This window comes from Dasypus novemcinctus, unplaced genomic scaffold (assembly GCF_030445035.2).
Source record: "Dasypus novemcinctus isolate mDasNov1 unplaced genomic scaffold, mDasNov1.1.hap2 H_5, whole genome shotgun sequence".
NCBI classification, from domain to species: Eukaryota; Metazoa; Chordata; class Mammalia; order Cingulata; family Dasypodidae; genus Dasypus; species Dasypus novemcinctus.
Window position 1 is genome coordinate 44,822 of NW_026688142.1, and position 16,366 is coordinate 61,187.

The 16,366-nt window shown below is 37.3% G+C and overlaps 1 protein-coding gene across 4 annotated transcripts in view; it reads left to right on the forward strand.

The window, feature by feature from the left end:
• Window positions 1–16,366, forward strand: part of LOC131277464 (serine/threonine-protein kinase tousled-like 2) — a 108,749-nt gene that overhangs the window by 39,855 nt on the left and 52,528 nt on the right. For all 4 annotated transcript variants that reach the window (XM_058292514.2, XM_058292515.2, XM_058292512.1 and 1 more), the window contains 2 exons: window positions 4,739–4,849; window positions 11,705–11,841. In XM_058292514.2, coding sequence (XP_058148497.1) covers window positions 4,739–4,849; window positions 11,705–11,841 — 248 coding nt within the window. The remainder of the gene's footprint in view (window positions 1–4,738; window positions 4,850–11,704; window positions 11,842–16,366) is intronic.

The window sequence follows — 16,366 nt, forward strand, 5'->3', positions numbered from 1 at the left end:
CTTCTGCGTCCGCTTGCATTATCCAGTGGCACTGGGAAACTGCATCTCTTTTTGTTGTGTCATCTTGCTGCTCACCTCTCCATGTGTGTGCGGTGCCACTCCTGGGCAGGCTGCACATTTTTTCCCCGCGGGACGGCTCTCCTTATGGGGTGCACTCCTTGCATGTGGGACTCCCCTATGCGGGGGGCACCCCTGCGTGGCACGGCACTCCTTGCATGCATCAACATTGTTCATGGGCCAACTCATCACACGTGTCAGGAGCCCCTGGGTTTGAGCCCTGGACCTCCCATATGGTAGGTGGACACTCCCATCAGGTGAGCCAAATCCACTTCCCATCATTAATAGTTTTTAATTCTTTAATCCTCTTTGTCTAGGCCATTGCTTCCTGTTTCTTCATATGTTTTATAATCTTTTGTACCTGAACATTTTTATATTATAATATGTTATTACCAGAATTTAGACTCTGAGGCGTCTTTTCCTTAAGCTTGTATCCACCTAGTGTTATCACAGAGCTTTCCTTGAATGCCCAGTGCTAACTTAAAGAAAGGAAGGAGAAAAAAAGAGAACACTTTGTCCAGACTTTGCAGATTTACCTGTGCAGCTACTCTCCTTTAAAGCTTTTCGGAACAGTGAGTTGAGAGAATAGCTCCAGGCCAAAGTATAGAGACGCCCCTGATCCTTTCTGCATATACATCTTGTCCTTGGCATGTGCTTGTGGCCCTAGGAATTCCCCCATTTACACGGATACAAGAGTCCCTTCTTCCCAAGAAATAGTTTCCTTATGGTCTTAGGCATTGCATTCTGTGTCCTACAGCCAGCAGTCCCTTTGCCCAGGCAGCGTGACTTGACTGTTCACCTCCATTGTTTTGTAGAAGAGCCCTGAAGCTTCTCACTGGCTTCTTGATCTAGGTGGGGCCTAGAAAAGTTATTTTAAGGTTCCTGATTTTTAAAAACTATTTCACAAAGACTTTTCATCCCTGATTTTATGTTTTGCATCTTTATAACCTATTCATCTGAAGTGTTTAGTGCTTACAAAAGAAACTTTTAAAATAGTCTGAAATTTAAAAAGATACCTGTAGAAAATATACCATAAGACTTAAAAAATAGGGAAGTGGACTAGGCCCAGTGGATAGGGTATCCGTCTACCACATGGGAGGTCTGCGGTTCAAACCCTGGGCCTCCTTGACCCGTGTGCAGCTGGCCCATGCGCAGTGCTGATGCATGCAAGGAGTGCCGTGCCACGCAGGGATGCCCCCCACGTAGGGCACACACAAGGAGTGTGCCCTGTAAGGAGAGCCGCCCAGCGTGAAAGAAAGTTCAGCCTGCCCAGGAGTGGCGCCACACACACAGAGAGTTGACGCAGCAAGATGACGCAACAAAGAGAGACACAGATTCCTGTGCTGTTGACAACAACAGAAGCGGACAAAAACAAGAACATGCAGCAAATGGACACAGAGAGCAGACAATTGGGGTGAGGGGAAGGAGAGAGAAATAAATAAAAAATAAATCTTTGAAAAAAAAACAAAGATTTAAAAAATAGGTTTTGAATATGCAGTTTGAGATGATTGATCTGTTCTTAAAATACTTAAAAATTGTTCATTGTTTTCCTATTTTAAAAGTAAGACGTGTTCTTTATAATAAATTTAGAGAATAAGAAAAATAAAATGCACTCATATGAAAGCATTTGGTAAATTTTTCTTCAGTAATTACTTTGAACCTTTTGTAGGACATATATATGCATATATATATAAAGATTACTGGTTTATAAATAAAATTGGTGGTAACATTTTATCTTCTCTAGTGATTTAGTATAATTTTTATCTTTATTAGTACTAATGTGGTAGTTTTTAAAAACTGGCTCTATGAAGCCCTTGAGATTCAGCTGCTTGGGCTTTTATCAGTTTCTCTGATTGGGCTTCTGGGTAAGATTTTGTTAGAATACAATAGGGTTCTATAAAATATTAATGATAATGAGTTACTGTATTAGTGATTATCTCTCCTCCAAAAAATACAGGATATAGCTTTATGTGAGTTGGTATATTTTAATTCTGAAAAATATGGTTACGTCTAATTACTGCTTTTTCCCCCTCTTATGCAGATTGCTTCCATGGTTCCCAGCTTGGATCTCTTATCTCTGTCCTGTCTATAATTTTATATCTCATTTTAATATGGTTGCCCTTTCCTTCTGAATGTCATTAATGATTAAGTTTTTCTCCCGTATATTTTCTGCTGTGTCACTTCAATTTATTGCAGTGCAGTTAGATGTGAATTTGAATTCTTTTGTTCACATTTTTAATTTACTTGTTCCCATTCCTTATCTAATTCACCTGTTTCATCCCATTCTGTACATTCTTTATGGGTTTTGAATATTATTTCAGACACCATATTTTTTATTCTTTTGCATTTATGGAGAATTAAAGTAGTTAAACAAAAATGTTCTTTTGATATCAGTAGGAGATCATTTTCAAGCTGATGTACCCTTTCCTTATTCAGAAATATTTTTCCTTAGTCCTATTTGTTGTTTGTTTCTGTTTTCTGTCTTTGAATGAGGAAAGAACTATACTTAAGGCTCAGTTCCTATCTTGCAAGAGAGATGGTAATTGAGGTTGCTTCTGTTTTCATTCACTTGGATCCTGGTTGATTGCCATCTAAGATTTTAACTAACTGGATTACTTGTGTGTATAAAAACTCCTATCCCAGGCAGGCATAGCAGTTAGCTCATTCATTATGTTTTTCAGTCTTGTTCCATTTTTGTGAAATGTTGGGAAAAGCTGCATTTGAAATTGCTACTGAGGTGCTGTTTCTTTTGTTTCTTTGATTTTTAGGTACTGGGTCTGGGGATTGAACCCCAGACTTTGTAAATGGGAAGCCAACACTCAACCACTGAGCCACATCAGTTCCCCTGAGTTGGTTTTTTTCTTTTGTTTTGCTTCTTGTTTGTTTTTTATTTATTTATATTTTTTAAAGATTTATTTATTTCTGCCCCCTCCCTCCATTGTCTGCTCTCTGTGTCCATTCACTTTGTATTTTCTGTGTCTGCTGGTATTCTTATTAGACAACTCCGGGAACTGATCTTGGGACCTTCTGGAATGGGAGAGAGGTGATAATTCTCTTGCACCACCTCAGCTTCCTGGTCTCCTGCATCTCTTATCTCTTCTCTGTGTCTCTTTTTGTTGTGTCATCTTGTTGTGCCAGCTCTCTGCATGGACCAGCACTTCTGTGTGAGACAGCACTCCTGTGCAGGGCAGCACTCCTTGTGGGCCAACACTTCACATGGGCCAGCTCACCACATGGGCCAGCTTGCCTTCACCAGTAGGGCCCTGTGTATCGAACCCTGGACCTCCTGTATGGTAGACAGGAGCCCAATTGCTTGGGCCACATCCGCTTTCCTGTTTTTTTTATTTTTACGAGGCACTGGGAACGGAACCTGGAACCACCCGTATGGGAAGCAGATACTCAGCCACTTGAGCTACATCTGCTCCCCTGACATGCTGTTTTAAACATGAACTCCTGGAAGGCAGTAGTGTTAGAAATCACAAAAATTTAGAGTTCTTAAAGTTTTAAATAAACTGCCAGAGGTTGATTCAATTTATGTATTTGATTATAGATACCAAGGGAATGCTCACCATCCAAAAGTAGGTTAGATTTCACATCAGCATTATCTAATCTTCGTTTTGGAGTTTCATGAGTATGAATTAGATAGGCACATTTACCTGAATATAGTTACAATTTGCTTCGGATAATGTGATCCATAGGACACGGAAGGAAAACTAATAGGAAGAAATTATGCTTACAGGGAGAGTAAAAACTGGGGATGGTAGCTCTTTCACATGGGTAACTTTTAAAATGAAGCAAGAAAGTCTTTAAAAATTGAGATTCATGTAATATCTTTCATTTTTGCTTTTTATTATTTCAGAAATGCTTCTATCATTTGATTAGGAAATATCAGATTATTTTCATATTTCAAGCAAGTAGCATTTATTTGCTGAAAGAGTAGAAATCTTTTGTTTTAACACAAGAGGAATAAATTCAGGAATTGCAAGTCCTTGGGTTGGTGTTTCTTTCCATCCTTTCCACCCACAGGCTTCTGACCAGAGCTAAATTAACCATGTATTTACATTATTTCATATTGAGCCAGGGGCCAGAGATCTTCTCTTCAACTTGTTTGTTAGCCCTGTCTTGTGTAGGCATGGGTGTGCCTGGTTTTTCTGTTAAGAAATATTTATGTAAGGTCAAGTTTCTTTTTCTTTGGCTATAGAAATAGACGAATAAAGACCAGTTGGACATGAGGAACATTATGTGTTTTTTTTTTTTTACTTCTTTCATTTTGCTAATTGTTTTTTATAAGTCTTATATTGTTTTGTTTTTTTGGTTCTATGATCTATTTTTTAAAAATATTACGTTAAAAAAATATGAGGTTCCCATATACCCCCCACCCCCCCATTATGTATTTTTTAAATTTTGCAAATGCTTTATCATCCTTTGTATCCATTTTAAACATCTCATTATTGAAGGTTATTTTTCTTTTATTTTGTAACAGCTTAGGTCTATGTGGCATACTAGGTTTAGCAGTAACTGCCTGTTGGCAGGAGCAAAATAGGATCAGTAGAAAAACATGCCTACATGTAGTAAAAAAATTCCTCTTTAATCAATAAGTACATACTAACTTACTAAGAGAAATAAAGGAATATGTTTACATTTCTTCCTTGGAGCTAAATTAATTTTTTTCCCGTTGAAGGCCAACTGTGATTTGAGACGGCAGATTGATGAACAGCAAAAGATGCTAGAGAAATACAAGGAACGATTAAATAGATGTGTGACAATGAGCAAGAAACTCCTTATAGAAAAGGTTAGTGATTAATGGTGATCTAAACTGAATACCAAGATGCTTAATGCTTGTCGTTTTGGGTCTTCTTATGAAAAGACTCCTTATGATCTGACAATTAGGAATCTTTCTTTGCAAGTATACTAGACCAAATGGCCAGAGTGATACCTGAGGATGGCATGTTTTCTGGTTGTGCATTGCTTTTAGTGTGATATTGATTAAACATGGACAACTTGTTGTTGCCTGTCTTACTTGGAATATTGCTTTCTTAAATTTTTATTTTCATCCTATCTATTGAAGTGAGTATTCTTTAATATTACAAACAGCAATAGTTATGTTTCTGTTTAGAGATAGTATTAGGTGTAATTTATGTATATAAGTGTTTTGTGTTTTTAAAAATTGTCCATTCCATGATCGTGATTACTTTAAATGTCCAGTGTCCCTTATAATAAATGGGTAATTGCAAGTCAGTTTAATAGTAGCTTTTTTTTTTTAATTAAAAAACGTTTTTTTTCTCTTTTCTTTTTTCTTTTTTTTCCCAGTGTTTTAAGATGACAGTATTTCCTAATGAGGTTTAAGGCAGACTTTTGCTGGAATCTTGGGAGTGTTGTTTTTTATTACTCCAGATGTCTTTTTTCTTTCTTTTTTTTTTTGAGGTACTGGGACCATTCCATGTATGTGGAAAGCCAGCGCTCAACCACTGAGCTAAACCAGCACCCACAAAATCTCTTTTTAACACCTCAAAGTGTATTTTTAGACAAGGAATGCTAATAAATGTGAAGCAGATTATTTAACCAAGGATAACTTTACTTTATCCTTTGACTCGTTAATTAATGTTAGAGATGGGAAACTACTTTTTTCTGTTATATAACAGTGGGAAACAGTGAAACATATATTGATTGAGAACTTATTTTAAAGGTTTAGGAGACTTCCTGAAGTCTATATAGATTCAGCCAGATGTGAACGATAGCCAGATTTCTTAGACTGGAAAATAATTGGGCATTTTATTATTTAGGTAAATATACACTAACCCCCACCCAGCAGTTCCAGTCCTCGTGGTATTTACCCAAGGGAAATGAAATCATATCTGCACTAAAGGACTTATACAGAAATATTCAGTTTTATTCACAGTAGCCAAAAACCAGAAACAACTCAGGTGTCTGTAAGAGGTGAATGTATAAACAAACTGTACTACGTTCATAAAATGGAATACTGTTTAGTAACAGAAAGGAATGGACTCATACATGCAGCAACATGGATGAATCTAAAAAAAAAACACATAATTGTGGAGGATTGTGAGAAGATGGCAAAGTAGAAAGCCCCGGGAACTGGTCCCTCTACCTAAACAACTATTGCACTGACAGAAATTCTCTGAATCAACTATTTTGAAACTCTGAAATCTAATGGAACACTGTATAGCATCTAGGGAAGTTCTGGAGGAAAAGGCTGATAAATTGTCTTAAATATTGGTAAATTTCACTGTCCTTGCAGTGGTTACCATTTCCTGTCACCCAGCTGCATGGTAGGCTGCAGTCGGGTGCATCTTGCTAGTGTCAGGGTGGGTTATGAGGACCTAGTCCTCCAAAACCTAGGTGTGTTTGGTCTGATTGCTGATCACAGCTTTTTTTTTTTTTTTTTAAGTACTGGGCCTGGGGAATGAACCTGGGACCTTGTTTGTGGGAAGCTTGTGTTCAACCACAGAGCCACATCATTTGCCCTGAGTTGGTTTTTACAATTGTTTTTGCTTGTTTTTTGTTACCGTTTTCCTTGGGAGGCACCAGGAATCGAACCTGGGACCTCCCATGTGGGAAGCAGATGCTCAGCCGCTTGAGCCACAGCTGGTCTGTGATCAGAGCTTTTGATCAGTTACTTCACATTTTGGGGAGACCAGCTCTGAGGATGGCTATTGTTCGAAACCCCCTCTGGCAAAAGCAGTAGTTGGAATCTGAAAGAGGCAGTGCCTTTTTTTTTTTTTTTTTTTTTTTTTTTTTAACCTCTCCATTCCCTGTTTGGGAACAAAAATAGTTTGGAAAAATCACAAATTGACAGCTCTAGCTCTCAACAACAACAAAACACTTAGCAAGGAGAACTAGATTTCCAGAATTAATAAAACATAACACTCAGAATGTCCAGTTCTCAACAGAAAGTTACAAACACACAGAAAAACAGAAACGTTGACCCATTCACAACAGAAGAAAGTATTTGCCTAAAACATCCCTGAGGAAGCTCATACATTGAAACTATTAGTCAAAGACTTCAGATCAATTACAGTCATCTAAAGGAATCCATGTACAAAGAATTAAAGTAATTAAGAAAAGATTGTTTGAACAAAATGAAGAGAGAGAAATTATGAAAAGAAATCAAATGAATTTTGGAGCTGCAAATGAAAAACTCACTAGGTGGCTTCAACAGCAGATTTGAATGGGCAGAAGAAAGGAAAGGATTGGTGAATTTGAAGCCAAAGACAAGTGAAATTATCCAATGTGAGGAGCAGAAAGAAAATATAATGAAGAAAAATGAACAGAGCCTGAGTGACCTGTGGCACACCATAAAGTGTACCAATATACACATGACTGGAGTCCAGAGTACAGGAGAGAAAAATGGGCAGAGAAAGTATTTGAAGAAATAATGGCTGAAAACTTCCCAAATATGATGAAAGACATGAATATATACATCCAGGATGTTTGGTGAACTCCAAGCAGGATAAACTCTAGGTAATCTACAGCAAGACAGATTATAGTGAAATTGTCAAAGTCCAAAGGCAAATAGAAGATTTTGGAAGTGGTGAGAAGCAACTTTTCACATATGAGATCCCTGATAAGATTAACAGTAGACTTCAGAATCCATGGAGGCCAAAAGACAGTAGAATGGCATTGTAAAGTCCTTAAAGGGAAAAAACTGTTAACCAAGAATTCTCTGTCTGGCAAAATTGTTTTTCAAAAGTGAAGGAAATATTAAGGAATTTACAGGTAACAAAAGTTGAAAGAGTTCATTAGCAGAGACCTGCCCTATAAGAAATACTAAAGGGAATCCTTCAGGCTGAAATAAAAGGACACTAGAGAAAAAGAAATAAAGAACAGTCTTATAGGTAACTACATGAGTAAATACAAAGTCTTTATTATTGTACTTTTGGTTTGTAACTGCTTTTTTTTCTCCCAATATGACTTTCCAAGCAAATATTTAAAATATATGTTAGTGGGCTTATAGTGGGTAAAGGTATAATCTGAGACAACAATATAAAGGGTGGAGAACAGATATATAGGAGTAGAGAGTTTATAATCTATTGAAACTAGGTTGATACTAGTCAAGCTAAGTTGTTATTAATTTAAGAGGTTAATTGTAATTATAAAGGTAACTATTAAAGTAAAAATGAGAAAAGTGAAGGACTCAAAATAGATGCTACAAAAAATCTTAAATTTTAAAAAAGATAGTAATGGAGTAATTAAGGAACAGATAACATACAAAACATAATGAAAACAAATGGCTAAATGGGAGTGAAATGAATCCTCAGTTAATACCTTAAATGTCAGTGGATTAAACTTCTCTATGAAAACCAGAGATTGGCAGATTGTATGAAAAGCATGATCCTTCTGCATGCTGTCTGCAAGAGACTCACTTTATGTACAAAGACACAAAGAACTTGAAAGTAAAGGGTGGAGGGAAGCGGACTTGGCCCAATGGATAGGGCATCCGCCTACCACATGGGAGGTCTGCGGTTCAAACCCCAGGCCTCCTTGACCTGTGTGGAGCTGGCCCATGCACAGCGCTGATGTGTGCAAGGAGTGCCCTGCCACGCAGGGGTATCCCCCACATAGGGGAGCCCCACACGCAAGGAGTGCGCCTGGCAAGGAGAGCCACCCAGTGCGAAAGAAACTACAGCCTGCTCAAGAGTGGCGCTGCACACACGGAGAGCTGACACAACAAGATGATGCAACAAAAAGAAACACAGATTCCCGGTGCCACTGATAAGGATAGAAGCGGTCACAGAAGAACACACGGCGAATGGACACAAAGACCAGACAACCGGGGGTGCGGGGGGGAGAAATAAAAAAAAAGAAAGTAAAGGATGGAAAAAGATATTCCATGCAAACTGTAACCAAAGAGAGCCAGAGTGGTTATATTATTGTCAAACAAAATAGACTTTAAGCCGAAAAAAGATTTCAAAAGACAGAAAAGGATATTATATATTGACAAAAGGTTCAGTTCAGCCAGGAAGTCCACCAGTTACAAACATCCTTCTCAGAACAGAGCCCCACAATATTATGAAGTGAAAATTGACAAATTAAAAGGAGAAATACACAGTTCTACAATAATAGCTGGAGATTTCAGTACACCACTTTCAAAAATTGAAAGAACATCCAAACAGAAAATCAATAAGGAAATAGAAGACTTGAATAATATTATTGACAATCTAGACTTAATAAATATATATTGACCACCACCCAACAACAACAGAAACCGTATTCTTCTGAAGTGCCCATAGAACATTTTACAGAATAGATCATATGTTATGCTGCAAATCAAACCTTAGTAAATTCTAAAACCTTGAAACTATATTAGTCAACCAAAGGGGTGCTGATGCAAAAGATCAGAAATTGGTTGGTTTTTATAAAGGGTATTTATTTGGGGTAGGAGCTTACAGATACCAGTCCCTCACCAAAGTCTGTTTTCATGTGTTGGAGCAAGATGGCTACCGACATCTGCGAGTGTTCAGGCTTCCTAGGTTCTTCTCTTCCCAGGGCTTGCTTCTTTCCAGGCTTAGGGTTCCTCTCTTCCTGGGCTCCAGCTTAAGGCTTCAGCATCAAACTCTAACATCAAAAACCCTTAACTCTGTCCTTTGCCATGCCTTTTATCTGTGAGTCCCCATCCACCAAGGGGTGGTGAAAAGACAACCTACAGAATGAGAGAAAATATTTGGCAATTATATATCTAATAAGCATTTAAAAACCAGCATATATGAAGAACTCCTACAGCTCAAAAGCAAAAAAGACAACCCAATTTTTAAAATGTCAAGGATTTGATTAGACATTTCTCCAGAGATAATCTTCAGATAGCCAATAAGTATATGATTAGATGCTCAACATCATTGGTTATTAGAGAAATGCAAATAAAACTACAGTGAGATACTTTATACCCATTAGGATGGCAGTTATTAATAAAAACTGAAAGTAAATGTTTGCAGGAAAGAACCTTTATACATTTTGGTGAGAATGTAAATTGGTGTAGCCAAAACGGGCTGTTCCTAAGAAAGTTAAACTTAATATTACCATATATTCTGGCAGTTCCACTCTCAAGAATTGATAACAGGAATTCAGATAAGTATCTGTACCACCAGTGTTCATCACAGCATTATTCATGATAGTTAAAAGGTACAAGCAATCCAAGTGTCCATGAACAGGTAAGTGGATAAAATGTGGTCCATCCATGCAATGGAATATGCTTCAGCTGTGAAAGAAAGTGAAGTGCTGGTACATGATACAACAAGATGAACCCTGAAGACATCATGTTGAGTGAAATAAGCCAAACATGAAAAGGTCAGATATTGTATGGATTTTTCTTATATGAAATACTTTGAATAAGCAAATTCATGGAGAAAGAAAGCAGAATAGTCGTTACCAGAGGCAATGGGAGAGGGGAATGGGATGCTATTGTTAAGTGAGTATGAAGTTTGGTTTGGGATGATGAAAATAGTGTGAAAATGGATAGTGGTGAAAGTTATATATACAGTATTGACAATCAGTGTGCTTGATGTCAAAGAATTGCCTACTTAAAATGGTTAAGATGATTTTTTTATGCATATTTTATCACAATTAAAGTAATTTTTTTAAAAACCCAGCAACAAAATTATTACTTTGAGCATAAGAAACATAAGACCCCACTCCTGCCTTCAAAGTGCTAATAGTCTAGATGGGGGAATAAGCTACATTCACAAATATAAGGAAACCTCTTCAGGTGAGTAAGAAACATTAAGAAATTCATGAAAGGAAATCGAGGGTAGGCATTTGGGGAATGCTGCAAGGAAGAGGAAATATGTGTTCTTAGACAAGGAGACTTACATGTCTAAATTGCTTGTCAGTTAAAATACACAGAACATCAAAAGTATGTCCTATGTTATCTCTCACAACACTTTGTTCTTTTCCTTCAAGTTCCTTATCACAATTTGTACTTAATGTTTTTGAATTAGCATAGTGAATGATTATAACTCTGTCTAGACTGTAAATGCCTGACCTTTTGTATTTTGTACTTAGCACTTTGTAAATGTCTGGCACTAAACTGGTTTTTAGTGTATGTTGAACATGTTTAGTATATGTTGAATGAATGATGATGTGCTCAAGAATCAGGACTACATAAGGTGTCTGGGAGTAATGATTTTGTGGAAAAGTGAACTTAATCTTCCAGCTCATGGAGGACTTTTTCATGTCAGGACCCAAATTTGACAGCAAAGAGCCTTGGAAGGTTTGGAGTGTTCAAGTGGAATCATGAAAAGTGATGCTGTGAGAAGATAAATTGGCAGGAGTTCTCTAGAACTGCTGAAATGGAAAAGAAAAGAAAATAGGGAGGGAACCATCTTAGGAGATAGGCATTGATGAGATCCAAATATAAGAAGTCAAAGTCTAAGATAGGAAGGTTCAGACAGGTGGAAGAAACTTTATCAAGGAAGATCCTTCTGTTCTTCAGTTATCCTACCTGTCACATTATGCTGTTTGAATCAGAATGGTGGGTCATTTAGGAGTCATTACTGACTGCTCTGAGATATGTATGATTTTTTCAACAGTATTTTCCTTAATAATCTTTAAAATTTGAGCTTCTGAGCTTCTAAGGAATATCTTTCTCCATACTAATTATGTTGAATTTCCTTTTTTGTCCTTTTCTCCTAAGTCAAAACAAGAGAAGATGGCATGTAGAGATAAGAGCATGCAAGACCGCTTGAGATTGGGCCACTTTACCACTGTCAGACATGGAGCCTCATTTACTGAACAATGGACAGATGGTTATGCTTTCCAGAACCTTATCAAGTAAGTGAATTTTCATGATTAAGTGGAGAATTGAAAAGTTGATGGTTTCGATTTTTTAGGTTTTCTGTGATTGTAATCACTAATAATCCTAGTAGTGGTAGTTATCTTTCTATTCAGTTTTGTTAGCACCTGTTTAAAGAAATGTGGGTAATGAGGTGAAGTTGTGGCAGAAATGACCATGTAATCAAAGGAATAAAGGGATTGAGATTTATAGAAAAGCTATAAAGAATAAAACTGTTGAAACTCAGGAAAAAAATCTAGGGCTTGACTTGATATCTTTTTAATTATGGTAGTAGGTTTTTATGAGGAGTCTGTTTATCATTTATTTTGGATCCACAGAAAAATGCAATGGGCAAGGACCTAAGGAAGAATTTATTGAGTTAGTTATAAACAAAAAAAAACATAGAACTTTAGGAGAACCTAAAGAGGTAGTGTGTGTAGTTGTTCAAAATAGTTACTTCCTTGAAAACAGAGCCCAATCCATGACCAGGCTGGTGATGAATCCTGCCATCTGTGCCTTCCCACAACTTGAAATCTTCTCTTTTTCCTAACGTCTGAGTTGAAACATTTAGGTAATACTCCAAAGAGGGAATTAACATTTAAAATCCTAGAATTCTGACTCTTTAAATAGCTGGTCTTGGCTCCAGGACTTAAAAATCTTCAAATTGTAATTTTGGTATATCTTAATTATTTTGATATTTTGATTTGTTAATTAGATCATTTCTATCTGACACTTGGGGTGGAAGGTAGGCTATTATCTTTTTATCATGAATTCTTAAACTTACCTCTGCAGATCACTTTGGAGTTAGAGAGTTCCATAGACTGTCTTTCCTACCTGTTTTTCCTGGCTGAAATAGCTTATTGAATATTAATGGGAGAGTGTGGGGCTACTTTTCAGTGTTAATGAAACATATAAATAAATAATAAATCTCTGCCTAAAAGAAAAGCACAGATATTGATGTTATTAATAATATTTTGTCAAAACTAACCTCTGAATTATGCTTTACTGGTTATTGTTACTGTTAGAGAAAAAACAGCACTTACTGGGACATGGAAACTGAAAGTGTAATCCTCAGATCCCGTCTGTTGGGAGAGCTTCAATAAATTTCCTGCCTGCAGTCCTCAGTCTCCATGTCCCAGTGAGTGCTGTTTTTCTCTTAACAGTTACATATATAAAACATCTCCCTCCAACTTGGTCTAGGTGTGTTTTTGCCTCATAAATGTACTTCATATATGTGTATTTTGGTGTGTGAAGAGGCTATCAAGCCAAATGTAGAATACCTTAGAAGAAAAACTTTTGACTTAGGCCAGGTGCCAGAGGTTCAGAGAATCGTCCACGTTGAATTCTAAGCATACGTAGCTGGTTGGTCCTAGCAGCAGTGTACCAAGGTGATATAAACAGCTATAGGGAGGCATGATATCTATTTCCATAACACTCTGACCAAGACATGCAAATTGCCTTGAAGATGACACCATCTGTTTTACGGATTCGTTAGAATGGGCTTAGAAGAAGATAAATTAACACCCCCATTATTGGCCAAAGACACATAATGCTCAGACTGAGCCCCAGATGTGATAGTGACTACTACCAGCCTTTGCCGATGGTAATTCCTTCTTCGATGGCAGTCCTTTTACAGTTTATCCTTTAAAACTGGTGGATTTGAGTATGGATGTAATCTAAGAAGTGACTAAAGATTTTGCTAATAGTTAACAGTATTTTGTCTTTTTAAACTGTAAGCTGCTTGATGTCCAGAAGGTTCTGGAAATCTTACACAGTTGCACAGTACAAAATGATCACTTTGCTCTAGAACCATCAAGACTCTCTGAATGAGCTGACTAATCAGGACTGTTCCCTCTAGCTGGATAGCATTTTTTCATGGTTTTAAGTCACATAGATGGTAGGATATCCATTTCTTCTCTTGAGAAGCTGTTTCTGGCAGATACCTATTAATTAAAGATATTTTACTTAAAATTTTGTTTTAATGTATTCTTTCTCTTAATTTTAAATGCAAAAATCAAAATTCTTTAGTTAAAGGTTCTATATAATTCTCAGAAATGACAGTTCTTGTGTATTAAAAATCATGACAAATAGTAATTTATTGGACAAGGTAGCTGGACACTGACAGCAATACTGGGTTTTATGGGAAGAGACAAAATCTGAAGACATTTAGAAATTTAGTCAGATAGTCAAATATAATCAGGAGCCACTCTTTTGTTCTCACTTTGCTCCCTGGCTCTTTATTTACAGAGAGTTTTTTTTTTCTTTTAATATTTATGTTTTATTTATTCTTCTCCCCTTCCCCCCCCCCCCGTTGTCTGCTCTCTGTGTCCATTCACTGTGTGTTCTTTGTCCGCTTATATTCTTGTCAGCAGCACCAGTAATCTCTCTCTCTTTTCGTTGCATCAGCTCTCCGTGTGTGGAACACCACTCCTGGGTAGGCTGCATTTTTTTCGCACTGGGTAGCACTCCTTACAGGACGCACTCCTTGCACGTGGATCTCCTCTACATGGGGGACACTCCTGCGTGGCAGGGCACTCCTTGCACACATCAGCACTGCGTGTGGGCCAGCTCATCACATGGGTCAGGAGGCACTGGGTTTGAACCCTGGACCTCCCAAAATGGTAGGCGGACGCTCTATCCATTGAGCCAAATCCGCTTCCCTCCAGAGTGATTTTTATTCCCTAAACAGATTTACCTTCTAATAGGAAAATCATATCAGATTTGTAATGTTTTTTGTTTTGTTTTGTTTTGGCTAGATTAGTGATTTTTCCTTTACAAAGTATTTTTGAACCTGTTTTTAAAAAAGTAGCTGGGGAGTGGATGTAGCTCAACCGGTTGAGTGCCTGCTTCTCATGTATGAGGCCCCAGCTTTGATCCCTAGTATATCCTAAAAACACACACAAATAAACAAACAAAAAAACCCAGCTCTCATTGGGGAATGGATATAGCTCAGTGGTTGAGCACCTGTTTCCCTTGTATAATGTCCTGCGTTTAATCCCTGTCACCTCCTAAAAAAAAGAAAAAAAATAGCATATTTCATAGTACTGAGAAAGTGGTTTTGGTACACTATTTTTAAACTTAAATAAGTCCTGAACAGTTAATGGCAAGGCAATAAAAATTTCTTCCTAAGATTTTGTTTATATTGAAATGGACAGCATTAATGTAATTGGATAATTTGACCTGAATAAAAATTGTGGATTATCAGAGGGAGTAAAATAAACTTTACAGTCTTGTAATGCTAGTCCAGGTATTTATTCTGGTGTGTAAGGGATTATAGAATCTCTTTTAAAAGCAATTTCTTGTGAACCTTCTGATTCTTAGTCACATGAGTCACAGTGAGACCGCCTATATTGTTTATTCTATAAATGTCAGCTCTTCCCTAGCTAGTCCACAAATCTTCACAGTTCCCAATAAACAGGATTTATGAAATCCTAGGGATCTTTTAAAAATATAATCAGAAATATGCAGGTGATAGATTAGGTAACTGATAAATTTTTGTTGTTAATGTCTGAAAGTATGTGCATTTGTCTTTTACTTCCTCTCCAAATAGTTATTTATAGTGTGGGTAGATTGTGGAAAACAGTTTTACTGTTGAAGGTGCTCTGGACTGATTGTCTTGTTTTCTTTTGTAGGCAAAGGCTTTTTAAATAGGGTTATTTAGATTTGAGTTAAATGGATTTATCAGGTTATCAATACTTCCGTAAAATTAGAAAAATACTCTTTCCGTGGGTGATGAGGATGACACTTTCTAAAATTGATGCAACACAGATATTTAAGGACCAGCTTTATGAAAGCAATGTCATATGTGCTAGGGGATATAAAAGTTGATAGGATATTATTCTTTTAACTTCTAAGAGAGTTACAGTTTAGTGACATAAAATGGACTTTGTACCCTGTATTAGTCAACCAAAGGCATGCTGATGCAAAGTCCCAGAAATCTGTTGACTTTATAAAGGGTATTTATTTGGGGTAGAAGTTTAAAGTTACAAAGCCCTAAAGAGTCCAACTTGAGGTACTGTAAGAGGTACTTTCTCACCCAAAGTCTGTTGCCATGTGTTGAAGCAAGAAGGTGGGCAGTGTCTGCGAGGGTTCAGCCTTCTTTCCTCTTAAGGCTCCGTGGTCCCAGCTTCTTCTCTCTTAGCTGTAGGCTGGCATAGGGCTTGTCTTTCTTCCTCAGGGGCTCATTTCTTTCTGGGTTTAGCTGCTCTGTTTTCTTCACAAGGTCAGTGTAAACTGTCAGGCTCATCTCTCTTCCCGGGACCACAGGATCTTCTGTGTATCTTTTCTATGTATCTACTTTCACCTGAGAGTCTGTTTTGTCCGCCCACCACAAGGGCTGGGAATTAAAACCCTAATCTTAACATCTCAGCTAAATCTAATACAATCAAAGGGTTATCACACCCAGAGTAACAAACCCGTTTGCAAACATAATCTATAAATCTGTATCTATTTGGAATTAATAAATATCAATCTGACTTACCCCGCCACCCCCTCAAATAAACCTAAAAAGTACCATTGGTAGAT